General features: G+C 38.9%; 1 protein-coding gene across 2 annotated transcripts in view; it reads left to right on the forward strand.

Moving 5' to 3' along the window:
• SNX13 (sorting nexin 13) overlaps positions 1-17,088 on the forward strand; it is a 158,575-nt gene that overhangs the window by 45,730 nt on the left and 95,757 nt on the right. For both annotated transcript variants that reach the window (XM_084620186.1, XM_084620187.1), the window contains exons 3-4: positions 9,413-9,515; positions 14,086-14,175. In XM_084620186.1, the coding sequence (XP_084476312.1) occupies positions 9,413-9,515; positions 14,086-14,175 (193 nt within the window). The remainder of the gene's footprint in view (positions 1-9,412; positions 9,516-14,085; positions 14,176-17,088) is intronic.

Consider the following 17,088-nt stretch of genomic DNA (forward strand, 5'->3'; position numbering starts at 1 on the left):
GAAAAGGGCTTTTTCTGCCCGGGCTTCCTCTTTTCAACTCGCCTAGGCTTCCTCTTTTCAACTCTTCCAGTCCCAGGGGATGAGTGAGCGTGGCCATATTGACCCATTTCCCCCTGTTGCAGTAGCTTCTGACCCCTCCCATCCGCTGCCCCCGTAGAGCACTGTTCCCTTTCCTTCGGCCAGCTGGACATCATCCTCCCCCTTTAAAGGTGTGGTGAGTATCTTAAATCTATTGTCTTATCAGTATTAAGGATGTTGGTCCACTGAGTAAGAAGTACTGGCCCACAGGAAAGCACACCAAGTGCTGTATGGCTCCTTCACTTGAGTAGCTTATCAATATTTTGAGGCAGCATGTTTTTGCTTTTGACAACTTTGTCTTTGAAAGTTTGAAATCATGTATGTGTCGGCTTCCCCCTTACCACTGATATTTGGGGCAGTGAGTACAAAATGTGTAAACTAGTTCATTTAAAAAATCTATTTGCAGCATGTTAAAATGTTTATAGACAGTTCCTTCATTTATTACCACTTCCTTATTACAATGTAGTCTGAGAAATTCTCAGAAATGGAAACTGCACTAATCTCTAGTTTGTGTTCAGTTTCAGCTCCCAGGCTGAATTGCTTGGCTTGTCAAACCTATCAGACTGAGGAACCAAAGACAACTCCTCATGCAGTCAATTTACCATCTTTGATTATTCATTATTGTAGGTAGCTTGGCTGCTACATCTTGTACATTTCACCAAGTCTCATCAATATCCGCCTTAAAACTAATTTCATTTTATGGTAATATCCGATGAAGTGAGCTGTAGCTCACGAAAGCTTATGGTCAGATAAATTTGTTAGTCTCTAAGGTGCCACAAGTCCTCCTTTTCTTTTTGCGGATACAGACTAACATGGCAGCTACTCTGAATACTCTATACTGTTATAGCATATTTTTCCAGCTGTCCTCCTGGTACTTATTTATTGATGTTGGTAGATGTTAAATCTGAGACCTCAAGTGGAATGTTATTACTTTGAATTTTCTGTGCACGAGGTTTCCTGTCTTTCTTTCTACCTATCCCTACTTAGTGGTGTTAATCTTTTCAGGAGCATGATACTTGCTTAAATTAAACTGTATCAATGTGTGAGGAACAGAGCTATGTGTATGGAACAGTTGAAGCTAGGTTGTATCTGAATTGTTCCTGTCTGCGTTTTCTTCACTAATTGGTTTGTCACATTAATCTGATCCAAATTATGTAAGATTCCAAATACTCTTCCTCTGACACAAAGGTATGTAAGTACTTGTCATGATTCATTAAAGTAAACAAAGTTTTAAGCTGTTGTTTAAGGTAAATTACTCATCTATACTTAGTAATTAAATAATATGCTGTGTAGTATATCTACCTTTATACCAGAAAGAAACAAACCTTAATACTTTGGGAGGTCTCCCTACACCCAATTCATCTTTATCATCCTGAACAAAACACGTAGCACAGAACAATTTTGGGTATGGATCTTTGCTTGATTCCTGTATATTTATATCTCTGTTTTTTCCTATTTGGCATGCACAGTCTTACCAGTTTGTATAGTTTTTTCCTCACAAGTATTTCAAAGCCTATATACTTAAGCAGTACCATTATTTATTTTATGTATTCATGTCCCTTCAATGTTGATGTCAGAACAGTATCAATCTTTGTCTATTTCTTCATTGTATATGCTAGTTAAATAAAAATGCTTTGTTAAATCATATGGCAATAGTTTCCTTTTAAATGTGATATACTCTAGCTAACTGCACATTTTATTTTATTTTAGTATGCTGTAGTCAGGTTACAACCGTTGTTCTTCAGCACATTTGTGGAATGATATTGGAACTCTTATTTTTATACATATGCATAGCTATAAGTCTGAAGTCCTTTTCTGCTTGATATTTATTTTTTTTTATTTGCAGACTGATTTACAAACATTTAGCTTTTTTTTGTAGTACATCTCTTCATCAATTCAGGATCAGGTAAGCTATCACATTAGGAAATTTGGCATTTCCAGAAGCAAGAGGCAAAATATTGGTATCATTTATGCAAGTTACATAACATAAAACCATAGAACATCTCAGTTTCCATGAAATATTTTTTGCCTCTACTTCAAGTATTGATAACTCCTTTGACCTATGTGCTGGACCCTAATTCTACCACCTCCCCTTTCTTTGAACAACATGTGAACATCTTTACTCCTGGGGGAATTGTGTGCCGCTGCACAAACACAGAATTAATGTCCCTGCAGATTCTTCCCCCCTCCCCCCCTTTTGCCCACCGGGTCTGATGTGGTACCAGAAAGAGAGAGAGAGAGCGAGCAGCTGGCTCAGGGGCTGCAGCAGCCAGCTGAGGAGGGGAAGGGGGCAGAGGCTACCTTTCTCAGATTGAGGTGAGGAGGCACAGGATATGGGGAGGATGAACAGAGCGGGGCACATGGGGTTGCTAGGGAGTCACAGACTGGGCTTCAGAAGGGCTAGTGGGGGGATGACAGACTGGGGAGGGGGCATATGAGCTAGTGGGGTGACAACACTGAGCCAGAGGCTTAATAGAAGTGGGGGGAGGGTGCAGGGCTACATGGGGATATGTGCAGATGTGCCTGACTGAATGGGAAAGGCTGAGATCAGCCAGGGTCTGCATGGGGGAGGCTCCCCAGCTCCCGAACAATCCCTCCGTGCTCCTCCCAAATAAAACCTGTCCCACACTTCTGCCACCCACACCCAACAGCCCTCCTGGTTCACTCCCAGGCTCCTTCCCAGCTATTACTTTCCTCTCACTCAGTTCCTCCATTGCCCCTGACTCTTGCAATCCTTTGGACTGCTTCTGAAAGGTGCAGGAAATACATTTCTGTATTGTAGTTGATATAAATTAATACTCAGAGTTCTGTACTAGTATGCCTAGTAAGAAATTTGTTTATCAAAAAAACATTTCCTGAATCTTTTTTGTTGTCTGTATTGTTGGACATACTTGCTGACAGGTATGTTGAAATAAATTACCAAAATAATTGAAATTGGTGTGATTATGTTGTTGTTTTGACAAATAAAATATGCAGAATTTTGCAGAATTTTAAAATATTGTGCACACAATTTTAACTTTTTGATGCAGAATTTCCCCAGGAGTAACATCTTTCCTCAGTTTTTTCCTTTGGATCCTAAGTGATGCTAGGCAAAATGGCAGTTATTTGCTGGAATTGAATTTTAATTGTGTAGACATAGAGAATAGATGTGACGAAGCGGGACTGTTCTTAATGTTTCCTCTGAATAGTGTGGGGGTGCCTCAGTTTCCCCTGTGTAGTTCTTAAGTATCTAGGTGGTGGGATAAGGGTGTATGATCGTTGAAGAGCCCTAGAGGGCAGGTGTGTGCAGGGGTCTGGACACAGAGAATGGCCAACACCCTGTTTCCTGGCCACTGATGGCTTGGCCCTTCCCCCCTGCAAGGTGAGAGCTAAAGGGTTGGAGAACAAAGGGATCAGGTGACCTCCTGGCCTGGGAAAGGGACAAAGTCCAGAGGAGGAGGGGCTGGAGAGAATTTCAGTTTGGGGCTGGCTGGGGACAAGGAGTGAAGTGCAGATGTGGTGGTCTGGCTCACGGCCCCCAAAATGGACCCGGCAGAGGGGTCCTGTTCTCTGCACCTACAAGCTCTGTTTTAGACCGTGTTCCTGTCATCTAACCTTCTGTTTCACTGGCTGGCTGAGAGTCACGTCTGACTGCAAAGTTGGGCTGCAGGATCCTCTGGCTTCCCCAGGAGCCCGCCTGGGCGGACTCGCTGTGGGAAGTGCATGGAGGGGCAGAGGATGCTGAATGCTCCGAGGTCAGACCCAGGAAGGTGGAAGTTGTGTGAGCTGTGTGTCCTGAAGACAGTCTGCTCAAAGAAAGGAGACTTCCCCAGAGTCCTGACTGGCTTCGTAGGGAGCAGTTCCAGAGCATCGCCTGGGGACTCCGTGACAATAGGCTTTGAAGCTAACATCTTGGATTTCTTTTGTTCACGTGCTTGGATCATCTGACTCTTACTTTGTGGCTGCAGGGAATGTCTTCTGGCCCATTAGGCCTACCTATCAATATCTTATCAATGTGTCCCTTTTTGTTGCTGGGATCTTAAATTAAAACTGTTGTTTGCCTATGTTTTTAGATGCAGCCCAAATTGGGAATGATGCTGAAGCTGCTTTTGATCCTTAAATAGTCTTAATTTGTTGTTATCTCCTTTAGGGCTATAATTCCTTAAGGGAGAGAATAGTCCAGATAAATCTGGAGCAAGATGGATGAGAATTTCAGCTCCCATCACTATTCTGTTTTAAACATTTTTCCTGAAGAGCTAGTCTTGCAGTTTCCTTTATGACAGGGTTACAGCTCTCTAATACTTTTGAATGTAGACAAACCGCAGGGTCTCCCCATTTGTATTCATCAATGTGTTTTCTGTGGTGTCTGATAAGGAGTTGAGGCAAACATTACTTTTTACAGTGCGTCAGTTAGTGTCCTTTTTAACTTATGTAAAACGGTGGCTGCTTCATATTGATAAAAGGCTGAAATTATCACTCTGCATCTCTAGTAACACAATGTGGGCACTTTTGGACACCATTTGCTGTCCCCACTAGGTGGGCATGTGAACCTCTACCTTTGCTGTTAAGCTTCAAACTACTGTGGAATGGATAAGTTCCCTTCTCTGTTTATGGCATATTGCTATTGAAAAGAGAAGACAAAAACAGCAGTTAGCAATAGTTTGTGGTACAAATGCTCTTTCATACTCCTTATTTGCCAGTCTATTGCCCACATGCCTCTCTCATGCTTGAAGTTTTTAACTGGGAAGTGCATTCAACTTAGTCACATAGGAGTTGTCTTATTGGATCAGGCCAGTGATCTGCATAGTCTGTTGACAGTTGCCAATACCTGATGCACCAGAAAAAGATAAGAATGCATATCCGTGTGCACCTAATCAGTTTGTCCAACACTTTATGTAGGTGTGAGTAGACAGGATTTCTTTCCAATTCTTTATCTCATTTTCCTGAAGTTTAAGATTTTAGCTATATATATTCTATTAACTTCTAGACATGAGTGATAAGAGTATATGTTTGGATGAGTAACTGCAGTCTACTGCATCCTCCTTCCAGTACAGTATGTAGGGCCAAATTCTCTAAAGCAGTGCTTAACTTCTGAGAAAAAGAAACAAGACAAATTTACCTGAAGATCAGTATAAAAAAAAGAGGGGTTATGAGACTCTGTGTATATATCAGCTTTCATCTGTGAGGATCTCAAAATTCCATTACAAAAGTCTATAATTATTATCCTTAGGTGCCTGTAAATTCAGAAATATTCATGCAGTCTGTATTTGCTGCTCAAGTTTTTAAAGAAAGGAAGGCCACTGAACTGGTAGAATTCAATGGCCAAGCACAGGGAATCAGAGTTTCTTGAAGTGCTAAACCAGTTTTTGACAACAGTTGCCTCTTGTACAAGTGCATAGAGAACATGTTCTTCATTTCAGTTTATTCAGCTAGTTCAGTGACAAGTTCATTCAAAGTTGAGAAACTGTTTGGAATAGAAAAAAACAGGAAAACTTGTTTTCCTTTTCTAATGTATGAATAAAAACTTTGTGAGAGATATCATCTACTAGTTCTAATATCTTGAAGGACATGGTGACCAGAAACAGCCAGTTCAATTTACTAAATACTTCCCTTGTTTTAATAAATCAGTTAGCTTTAAATACAAAAACTGTTTTGCATTTAACTTTTTTCTCCCTTATGTATCCCAGCACATTGCTGGTAGTTTTAATAAATAAAACTAATGTTAAAATGCTGTTTTTGTGCATTTGAATTGAATTCCAATATCGATACAAATTACAAATAAAAGATTGATAAATGCGTCATTCACCATTTCTAACTTAATAAAAATTAAGAATTTGAATAAGTATAAATCAAGCTATATAATTGCTTAAATAAGTGTGTGTGTGTGTGTATATATATATATATATATATATATAAATATATAAATCAGCAAGTAGAAAACCTTGATTTAATAACTGAATTTAATCTTGTTTTTCATTGTACTTTTTAGTTATTTTCCTAAACAAAGATTGGATTCTCACTGGCTGGTATAATTTGGTATTACCTTTTGTTGCCAGTGAGAATCCAATCTTTGTTTAGGAAAATAACTAAAAAGTACAATGAAAAACAAGATTAAATTCAATTATTAAATGAAGGTTTTCTACTTGCTGATTTAAATCATGATTAAAATCACTTTGATTTAAATTAATCTACCCTGCTAAAACATGTTGTATTTCTGGGTTTCAAAATTACTATTAATGGTAACATTAAAAAGTTGTTCAGAGGATATTTTTAATTATAAAATCGTATTAACACTTTTCTCGGTTTGAAAATATCATGGTAGTCATATGATTTTAGTAACTTACTTTAATGTGTCATCTTGGATTTTCTAACAGATTTGAAACAGAGCTATAATGTATGTAGTTTGTCTGTTACTTCCATGCACAGAAAACTGTTAATTTTGATTCTCTTTTGATAGAGTATAATAGAGAAATTTTGAAATTGGTTATTTTTCAAGTTAAAACTAGTTTATCATGCATAAAACCTTATATGCATCATCTTTAAAACATAGTTGGTTCCCTTCCTTTATAAAATGTTGCTTTAAAATTCATATCTGCAAATTTGCCTTTTGGAGAGAGGATTGATAATGGATAACTGATGATCATGATTGGCAAAAGTTGTCTGTTTATATAGTCACCGTTTCAATTATGCTGTGAAATTTATTTTGGGGAAATTGTTTTAATATAGTCTAACAAATTTGGGAAGGTTCTAAGAAAGATATTTCAACTGTTAATTAGGCTAATTGTCATTGACAGTGCCTATAAAGTACAGTTTCTGAAACCATCTCTGCTTGCAGAGAGCAGGACACTGTAGAGCTCAGTTTTTTTTATTGGCCCTCAATGATTTCCATATCAAATATGCTTACTTTGGGAGTGAAAAGATATGTTCTAACTGCCAGTACTGCAAACTCCACCTGGGATGTATAAATCAAGCTATGTTCTGCCCCCCAGCCCTTCCATCATCTACAGTAATAAAGGTTCTGCATTGCCAAATATCCATAGTTATGCTGTGCAACTGTGTTGTCCTCCATGACTTTTCACAAGTGTAACTGATTGGAACTTAGTAAATCATCATATTGATGAGCTTCAAAAAGGGATAGCGTCAGTCTCCCTGCTTCTTAGTTATATTGTTTCTGGAGTGCTTGCAGGAGTAAAAAGCCTTACAGTTTTGGGATTAAAACCTGCAAATAGATCTGCTTGAGTGTACCCATGTGTTCAGACAGATCCATTTGCACTAATCAGCCTCTATTTTATTCATCAATGTAAGCATTCCATATATGACCAAACAGGGAACAGATCTGATCAATAATGGTATACTATTTTTTTATAGTTACATTTCAGTGTAGAGCAGCACTTCAGGTTATCCATATGGCCATTAAAAGCCTCCAACTAGTTTACCTGAAATTTGCAATTTGCCTTTAAAACTTTGTGTATGACTAACATGAGCAATAATAACTTTCACCTTCTCATTCTCCTCCAGTTTAATTCTTTTTCAAAGGCTGCTTTTTTGATTTCGCCCATTCCGAAGTAGAAAGAGAACATACAATACAGCTTTTTGGGTTTCATCCACTTCCTATCAAAAGCAGCAGTGTTTGTCTTTCTGCTATCGTCCACCAGGGTTAAGTAGTTGATTCGTTATAAAAAGCAATTGAATTTGTCATCATCACAACTGAAACCATTATTTTTTTTCCTGCTGTCTTCATTTTTACCAGGATGAAAATGTGCAATAATAAAATTAGTTGCACTTCTATTCATCTTATCATTGTAGAACAGAGGTAGGCAAACTTTTTGGCCCGAGGGCCACATTGGGGAATAGAAATTGTATGGCGGGTTATGAATGGTCACAAAATTGGGGTTTGGGTGCGGGCTGTGGGGTGGGGCTGGAGATGAGGAGTTTGGAGTGTAGGAGGATGCTCTGGGCTGGGATCGAGGGGTTTGGAGAGCGGGAAGGGGATCAGGGCTAGAGCAGGGGTTTGGGGCGTGGGGAGAGGCTCAGGGGATGCAGGCTCCAAGTGGCACTTACTTCAAGTGGCTCCCAGATGCAGTGGCATGTCCCTTCTCTGGCTCCTACACGGAGACGCAGCCAGGTGGCTCTTCATGCTGTCCCATCTGCAGGCACCGCCCCTGCAGCGCCCACTGGAGCGCGTAGGAGCCAAAGTGAGGCCATGCCACTGGTTCCGGGAACTGCATGTTGCGATCCCGACCCTGTGCCCCATCTGGAGCGCCGGTGCAGGGCCAGGCCGCATGGTGTGGCCCCGACTCAGCGCCCTGGCCGGAGCCAGGCCACGTACCCTCACCGGAGCAGGGGCCAGCTTAAAACAGCTCGAGGGCTGGATCCGGCCCGTGGGCTGTAGTTTGCCCACCCCTGTTGTAGAAGCTCAAGAAGAGCCAAAAGTTAATTTCTGATAAAACCTCATTTTCTGCCAACCCATAAAAAAGCTTTACAATGTTCCTTTCATTGATTAAATTGTATATTTAAATAAAAAAAATAGTAATAAAATCACTTGCTTACCAAGCTCTATCATCACCACCTCAGGCTTTTAACTTAGCTTTCTTTTCTTATCCAAGCTACCTGATAAGTCTACTAGTTTGACCTTACATCTTAACTTACTGCTCCCTTCCTGTTTCAGCTGTCATTATGCTAATTTAAGTAATGAGTTCAGTGTTACTATAACATAATATAGTTTCTTCCTGGTAAAAGTTATTCTACAAAGAGTTATTTTCATACATTTAAATGTTTGTGTCCATGTCTTACACTTTCATGTTGCGGTTTGAGTGCATTTCTAAAGAGATTAGTGCTTTGTAGAGTTTAAAGAAAATATATACATAATATATGTATTTATTTATAATGGCTCGACTGCCTCTAAACCTACTTCATTTTGCTAACATCTCTGTGAACATAAATACTGTGGGTAAATTTACCATCTTTAGTTCTGATCCTGCATCAGGATCCACTAGTATAGACACCGGCCCTGTGCAGAATCCCCATGTGGAATGAATCAAAACATATCCCAGTGCTGGATAGCGGCTAAAGATTTTACCAGTACAAAGTACACTGGTGGCATTAAACGGGATGTTACACAGAAGTAGAGTTTTCATGGTTCTTTTTAAAAAAATATTTCTTGAAAAATATAGAAATTCAGCTTTGTATACGGTGAACAACAGTCACCTTTGGCAAGCGTTACACAATGTGTGTAAACTTTTGCTAGAAAATATTGCTTACCAGATGCCTTTGAATTTTTAAGTTTTAGATTGAACATCTAAGTTGAACATTTAGAACATGGAAGCTGATTATTTTATTTTGTATCTTTTTTTAGGGGGTTTGTGGTTACTCTCTTATTTGGAAAAACAAATTCAGAAAAGTACCTTGAACAGTGTGAACACTCATTTCTTCCTCCTACGTCTGTTGGGGTTTTTAAGGTAAGCAACATAAGGAAAATTTACAAAGCATTGTAGCTTCAAGATCAGAATCCATAAATTTCAGACTTTGCCACTTGAGTCTTTCAGTATGTTGTACTATCAAAAAAATTGAAATGTATCAGTTTAAGTGCATATTTCTCAAGATAAACATTTATATTCTCGGAGTTTGAGCCAGGTTTTCTTCTGCTACAAAGAAATATAATAAATGGACAAACTCTGCACTGGGCCTTTCAAAAACACATTTTTACGAAGTGTGCGCTACTTTAAAGAAACAGCTTATTTTGATTATATTTTTCTGGCTATAGTGTGAGAAGCAGAATAACGTATATACTAAGTAGTTTCTTCCTATGTGCAGTCTGTATAGTTTTTTCTCTGATTAACTTTTATAATTTCCTATGTATTCATTTAATAAATGTTTGTGTCTTAGTCTGCAAAAATGCAGAGACTGGGGCTCCTCACTCACTCCAACAGGATCAGCATTGCTGTTTGATATTTTTTCCATTCCTAGGATCTTCCTCTCTGCATCTTCAGTTTGATTCCCTCGGATCAGAAGGGCACCTGTTAGCTTACTTTTCTTGCCTAACTTAGTTGAGAAAGATTATTGAAGATTGGGTCTGGAAAGCTTGATAGGATGAGAGTCTGTCTTGGCCAAGTCAGAGAAAGCATGGTAAATGATTTACAGCTAGGGAAACTGTGAAACCATCTCCTCAGCTGTCATGTTTTCTGAAGCTAGTGACCTTTCTTTGCTCTGTTTAACAACCTGGTCTTCTGGTTGTGTGAGCCTCCTTTCAAGACTCTTCACTGGGAAGATTTTTTTGCATCTCTTTACCTTGAAGGTAATGTAACAAATACAATGGACAATGGAAGAGGTATTTCATGCTCTCAAGTAGGTCTCCATATTTGATCTTCTATGGCAGTGGTTCCCAGACTTATTCCACCGCTTGTGCAGGGAAAGCCCCGGCCGGGCCGGGCCCGTTTGTTTACCTGCCACATCCGCAGGTTTGGCTGATTGTGGCTCCCACTGGCTGCGGTTCGCTGCTCCAGGCCAATGGGATGCGGAAGGTAAACAAACGGGCCCAGCCCAGGAGGGGCTTTCCCTGCAGAAGTGGCGGAACAAGTTTGGGAACCACTGTTCTATAGTGATAAGTGTTCCTTTACACTTGTCTTTGTTAAAAACTAAGATCCTGTCCTCCTAACAAAGTTTTCAGAGTTTTGTTCCTTAAGTGAGGAATGTTGAAGCCTGGGCCTGAAAATGTGTTCAAATATATCTGCAGCCTTCAGGGGACTGGATCCTCTTCCAGGTTTCAAGGAGAGGCATCTAGGCTTCTGTATACATCATGGCCAGATGAAGGTTTGTAAGGCCACAGAAGGAAGTTCATTGTCTCATGAGGTTTAGAGAGACCATTCCATTAGAGCCAGAGCTCTGGCTCTGGGCTGAAGATGGACAAGTATCAGTGGGGAAGCCTTGCAAAACTGATACCTGTTATTCCATGCTTTTACTAGTTACTATTTGAATGTGCAGGCACCTACAAGTGCTATTCTACAATGGATGAGTGCTTAGAACTGGGCATCAGTTTAACATTCCTTTGAAGGGAGTGGGGTATGGGACTAGAGGTTGCCATTTTCTTCTCCTCAGGCTCTTCTGTCTAATTCAGCCGTGAAGTTCATGGTTTTCTATTGCAAACTGACCCACAGAAAGCATTATATACTAACTTATCAGCCAACTTGCTTTTTGTGGCTTTGGCAAGAGAGTGAAGGCTTCCACCATACCAGGCCTTCCAAAGCCAGGCTTCAACAATAGATTCTCCTTTGTTAAGGAGGTAGAGCAGACAGATGCCTTTTGGGTCAGAAGGAATCAAACTAGAGAGAGTGATGAGGGAGCCTGAGTGAGTGGAAGAATCCTGGGTAGTGGTTAGTTGTCGTCCTGTTTATCAGCAGGAATGAGGAGGAGGAACCACCCCAGAGTCTTTGCTGTCTTGATGGAGCCACAGAAAACAAATTAGCTACTAAAAATTTGCCTTAAGTATCGCTGGGTCACTTCTATACTTTCAAAAGTCCTTCTACTGCTCTAATACTTAGTTACTCCAAATTTTCTTTCTTTGGAGGTGCTTACTGACTTTTGATGTTGTAAACACACATTGCACATTCAGGTTAATTTTGTCTATTCATTACATACAGGTTAGTCAAAACTCTGGGCTCTTGTGTGTCTGTGTGTTGAGGTATGTTTATGTTTTAAAATAGAGAAGCCCACACAACAAAGAAAGGGGAGTGTTGATGAAATTGCAGAATGTTACGGTTCCAATCTATACAACCCTATCCATCTTCTTTCCCCTCAGAATAATGTTTTCCATGCATTGCATAGGGTTTACAGCAGGAGTTGCTTTTCTTCTTTCCTTTCAGAATTTTTTAGGCAGATGGCCAGCAGGGATTACTGCTCATTTGTTTATATCTCTAAAAATAAAGAAACCAGAAAACTGCACATGTGTGGATTGTGATACCAGGTGTGCCCATCACTATTACCCTCATCCTCCCTTTTCCTATTATTTTTTTTCTTTCTGGTACATGCACTTGTTCTATTTTGTCTCTAAACCAAACTTTGTGGGACAGGAGCTCTCCCTTAGTAGGTGTTTGTATGGTATCCAGCACAATGGGAACTCAGTCTGAATGAAGCCTCTGCATGCTTCTGTAATGCAAATAATGAGAAGCAAAACAGACAGTATTGTAAATGGCACTCATATAGTGCAAATATTAAGTATTTCTTGCCTCATAATGTTTAAAGCCATTGGTCTCATTGGTTCAGATGTCTAAATGAATCTCAGCCTGTTGATTGTGTGCACTTCAAGACAGAGAAGATCCTTGGTGGCCCAAAGGCCTCCAGCCAAATTTAAACAACCTGTGTTTAGTTCTAACTCCTCAGTCTGAGACAGGGAAATGGATCAGCGTTCACTCCCTATCAGTGACCGGGCCACGGAGCTAATGAGCCAACCAGCGGACCAAATTCAGTAATGAATCCTTGTTATGTACCACCTGAGGCTTGTTGTGCATACACTAAGAAATCTGAGACTGTTGCTTTCTCCTTGTTCCTCTTTGACTTGTCCTCCCTTATTCCCAATGCTTCAGTGGAGGCACAAGCTTATTCCATGGCATCAAGATTGCACATTTTAAAAATAAAAAACTAGTTGTGGGCTTCTAGCAGGTCTGTGTTTTAAGGGTATAAACTTCTCTTATCTTCAGAAGCTGGGTCGTTGGCCAGTTGGTTACTTATCCTCTTGTGGCAAAGTTATTTAAACCTATGGGGGTATCATCTTAGCCTGAAGTATGAGCCTAGTACTCAGAACTCTGTGTATGCCTCCTTTTTTAGCCTCTGTTTAGTTTCCATGAGAATGTTAAACCATAAGGTTTTATTTTTAGTTGCTGCTGTTGCTGAAGGACAAATCAGCAAATTAGTGACACAGTCAATCAATAGAAATTTCATTTTTTTACTACGATAGGCTGAAAAAAGGAAAGTTCTAATGTTTGAGGGTGCAGAGTTGCTGTCTATTCTTTAGTGCATACAGTGTATGGTACTGCGTAAGCAATACCTCTGCTTCTCTTAATCTGCCTCTGTGAGCAGATTTTTGAGAAACTCTGCCTTCTCTGATCTCACCCTCAGTTTTTTGTTTAAATTGCTACTTTGATCAATTTATGTGTGGACTAACCTGACTTGTAGAGCACTTTTCCCCCCCTTATAAATGACATTCCTATGACTGGTTTCAGAGTAGCAGCCATGTTAGTCTGTGTCCGCAAAAAGAACAGGAGGACTTGTGGCACCTTAGAGACTAACAAATTTATTTGAGCATAAGCTTTTGTGAGCTACAGCTCAGTCCTCACAACCTTCCCTGATGCTTTTACTACTGGTTTGTATATTGGTTGCTTGTGCATGTGTGTCCTCTTTTAAACTGTTAACTGGTCTGTGTACTGAAATTTTGTTGTGCAAAGTTTATATGCATTTTTATAGTACCCTATTTAACAAAGAAATCTTTATTTTTGATTTACAGGCTTTATGGGGTTTATTATATAATAGTTCAACATTCTTTTAAGTCATTTTCCAAATAAGTTTAATTTTGTATGCTCAACACAACACAGAGGGTGAAGTGATTTGCTCAGGGTTGCAGTTTCTAATGGTCAGGTACAAGTCACAGGTCTTTACTGTCAGTCCTGTCTTAATCACAGGCTATCCTGTCTCCTTTGACTATTATGACATTTCAAAGGAACCAGTTTTTTCACCACATGGGCAGAGTTTTTCTAATATTAGTCCCTCAGCTCATTTCAGTACATAGTACAAGGGGTGGGAGAGGGGTGGGTGTGTGTATCTCTCGTGTGTGTGTGTGTGTGTGTGTGTGTAAATATACACATACATAAGATATACATATTTTCAAATGATTTTATGTACTATATAACGATTATAAGTGAAATACTGTAGTGTAGGATTTTTCATTAAGAAATATTCATATACCGTGAACAGTAGATGCAACAATTTTTATTCATAGTGAAGATCGGGTTAGTAAAATTGTCCTAATCTATTTTTAAGTGTACAGAAGAAATGAAATGTGAAGCCAGGCCTATTAAGATTGACAGAAGATTGACAGGTGCCAATATAATTGATGAACCTTTGCAACAAGTGAGTTTTAATATAAAATATTTGAATTTTTTTTCTTGTATTGGGTGTGGTATTTTTGTGGCCTTCATGACTAAAATATTTACATGATCCACAAAACGGGTAACTGTGTATGAATTGCAATAATTGAATACTACTTTAATATAAATTGCACAGTGCTAAACCCACTTGAAGACCATTCTAAATAACTCTTAACAATTCCTGTCTCATTTACAGGTTGGAGAGCTCACTTTTAAAATATCAAACATTTTCTGTGTGGAAGACCTGAATTAAATTTTATACTTACATGGTGGCAGAATGTGTTGTTAAATCCTTAATTTTTACTTGAACTGTCTTACTTATTTGGCAGATTTTATTCAAAATGATTAATGTGGACAAATGCAGCATTTTCAGTTTGTCTTTTGAGTAGTGGTTATAGTCAACACAATAATGACTTGCAGATAGAACATTATTCACAATATTTAACAAGAAACAAGTCTAAGAGGTGTTCAGTTGAGCCTCCTTTGACATTTTTGTTTACTTATAGAACAAATATGACACGGGCAGTGGCATTGTAAGTTTCCCTACATTGCCTTGCCTATATGCCTCTACCCTAAGACGAAAGACTAAAGGTTTAAAAGAGTTCATTCAATCACTATAAGTAATCTAATCTTGGTCTTTTTAGTGAAGAAAGCAAAGAGTTAATTATAAGTTTATAACTGTCATAAACGGCATTTAAAGTGATTTATTATAAAATGTTACCGAATTATGTACATTTCACTTTTTAGAGCTTAGCTAAAGCATTGTTTTCTGCCCCCAAAAATGCTGGACATATTTAAAAAATATACTTGCTATAATAAACCTGAGATGCACAGGCTATCCTTCAGGCATCAGATTGCAAATATCTTGAATTCTGAATACAAACTCTCTGCTACAAACCCATAGTTGTTCTATAGCAATATGTTAAATACTCAGAATAAGGTTAAGCCTCTAGCATACCTTTGGTACTACCTACATAATTAACAATGTCATTTTCAGGAGGTTTTTTTTTTTTTTATTTAAGGTGACTTATTTTAAAAATGTTTGTTCTCCCAAAGTAAATTTAATGATAGCTGACATAGCCTAGGTATAACATACATCTCTTCAAAAGTTTTGGATCCTGTGCTTAATATTGAGTAGTGGCAACACAGGAAAAAAGGTGCCTGATTAAAAGTTTAGTTTTTACTTCTTCAAAAAAGTTATAACTGGTTTTCAAACCCCAGTACTAGCTCTCAAACTCTGTACAGCAAATAATTCTTAGAGAGTACTTACTTTATCTATATCCATTCCTCCCTAAAACGCATCTTTTAATGGTACTCTACAACTCACCATTCTCTATCTAAATTAGTACAAATTAGGTATTATGTATAGTACCAAACTAGTATGTTTCAAGATGCAGTTAAAATTGTCATCCTGATCTCTATCATATCAACTATACAATTTATGAGCGTGTCTCTAATTTGGCCTTTTTTGCAGAAGGTTGAGAAGGTGAGGGGGCAACTTTGGAATCATTTGGAGTCCTCAAATTCCATGATTTCTTTCTATCTAGCTTTCAGCCAGGGTGTGGAGCATTTTCTCTAACTCCTTCTTTCCCCATCAATCCCTGCCCCCAGAATACTTTTGATTCTGGAGGGATGACCTATGGTGCTCCTTCCAAATTGCCTTTTTTAAAAAAAAAAAAAAAGTTCCTTCTCTGTGAATATCTCCAGGACTTACCTCTACTTCGGCTCATAGTCATCTCAAACAGAAAAAGTGAATTTGATGCTATTGTGTGTTTCAGTCCTGCTCAGAATCTTCATTTTTTTTTTTTTTTTTATTGCTTGGGAAGTCTTCTGAACCACAGAACAGGCACTAGAGTTGTTTGTCTTCAGATTCAGGAAGGCAGCACTTAATCTGTTTACACTCTGTTCTATTTGGAAGTTATCTTTGCAACTATGTAGGCTTAGAAACTTTTTCAATTTTAAAAAAAAGCTCAAATTCTTTGTAAAGTTACTTAGTTCACCTTCATTCCCCTATATCCTTTATAGGAGCTGATAAATGAAACTTAATCCCTATCTTTCTCAGCTGTTGACTGACCATGGAGAAGTTCACTTGCAACAAAGCACAGTCAGGAAAAATTCACAACTTGGATTCTTTGTATGCCAAATCACTAAGTACTCTCAGAATTCTATTCCCAATGCTTAGCTTTCCATAGACAGCAAGGATTGTGTGCAACAGATAAATTGTATATCCTTCTGCCTCCTCTCTCTGATCTCCTTGCAAAATTCAGACTAAGCAAATTGCAGTTGAAGCACTCTTCAGTAATTCAGAAAGCTGCTTAGAAGGGAAAACTTAAGTGAGAGCTATTACCACCCTCACATGTACCTAACAGTTCTCAAATGTTGAGCCCAGGCTCAAGGCTGTCTTCACTTCCCCTTTCCATTGTCTGAGAGATGTTTTTATATCTATATTAAACCCTACTAAAAGTGTGTCTGTGTGTGTGTGTGTGGGGGGGGGGGGGGAGGAAGAGGTTTTACAAGATTAGTTGTGACCCTGGAATACTCATTTTGACATGGTATTTATTGCCAGCTTGCTGTGTTTTTATATATGTAAAGTAGGTGTCAGAATGTGATTGTTGTGGCTATGAAAATAGTTCTTGAATGATGATGCATTTATTAAAAATTATACTTGAATATTTCATAATATTTGTATTTATAGTTAAGGCTAAGATTTTGTCACGGATATTTTTAGTAAAAGTCATGGACGGGTCTCAGGCAAGAATGAAAAAGTCACAGAAGCCCGTGACCTGTCCCTGATGTTTACTAAAAATATCCATGATAAAATGAGGAGCCTGGGCAGCTGCAGGTAGGCTGGGAGCTCCAGGGTCCCCCTCTGCTGGCGGCTCCCAACTCCGGGGGT

The sequence above is a fragment of the Lepidochelys olivacea genome (assembly GCF_965140295.1).
Source record: "Lepidochelys olivacea isolate rLepOli2 genome assembly, chromosome: 2".
Lineage (NCBI taxonomy): Eukaryota > Metazoa > Chordata > Testudines > Cheloniidae > Lepidochelys > Lepidochelys olivacea.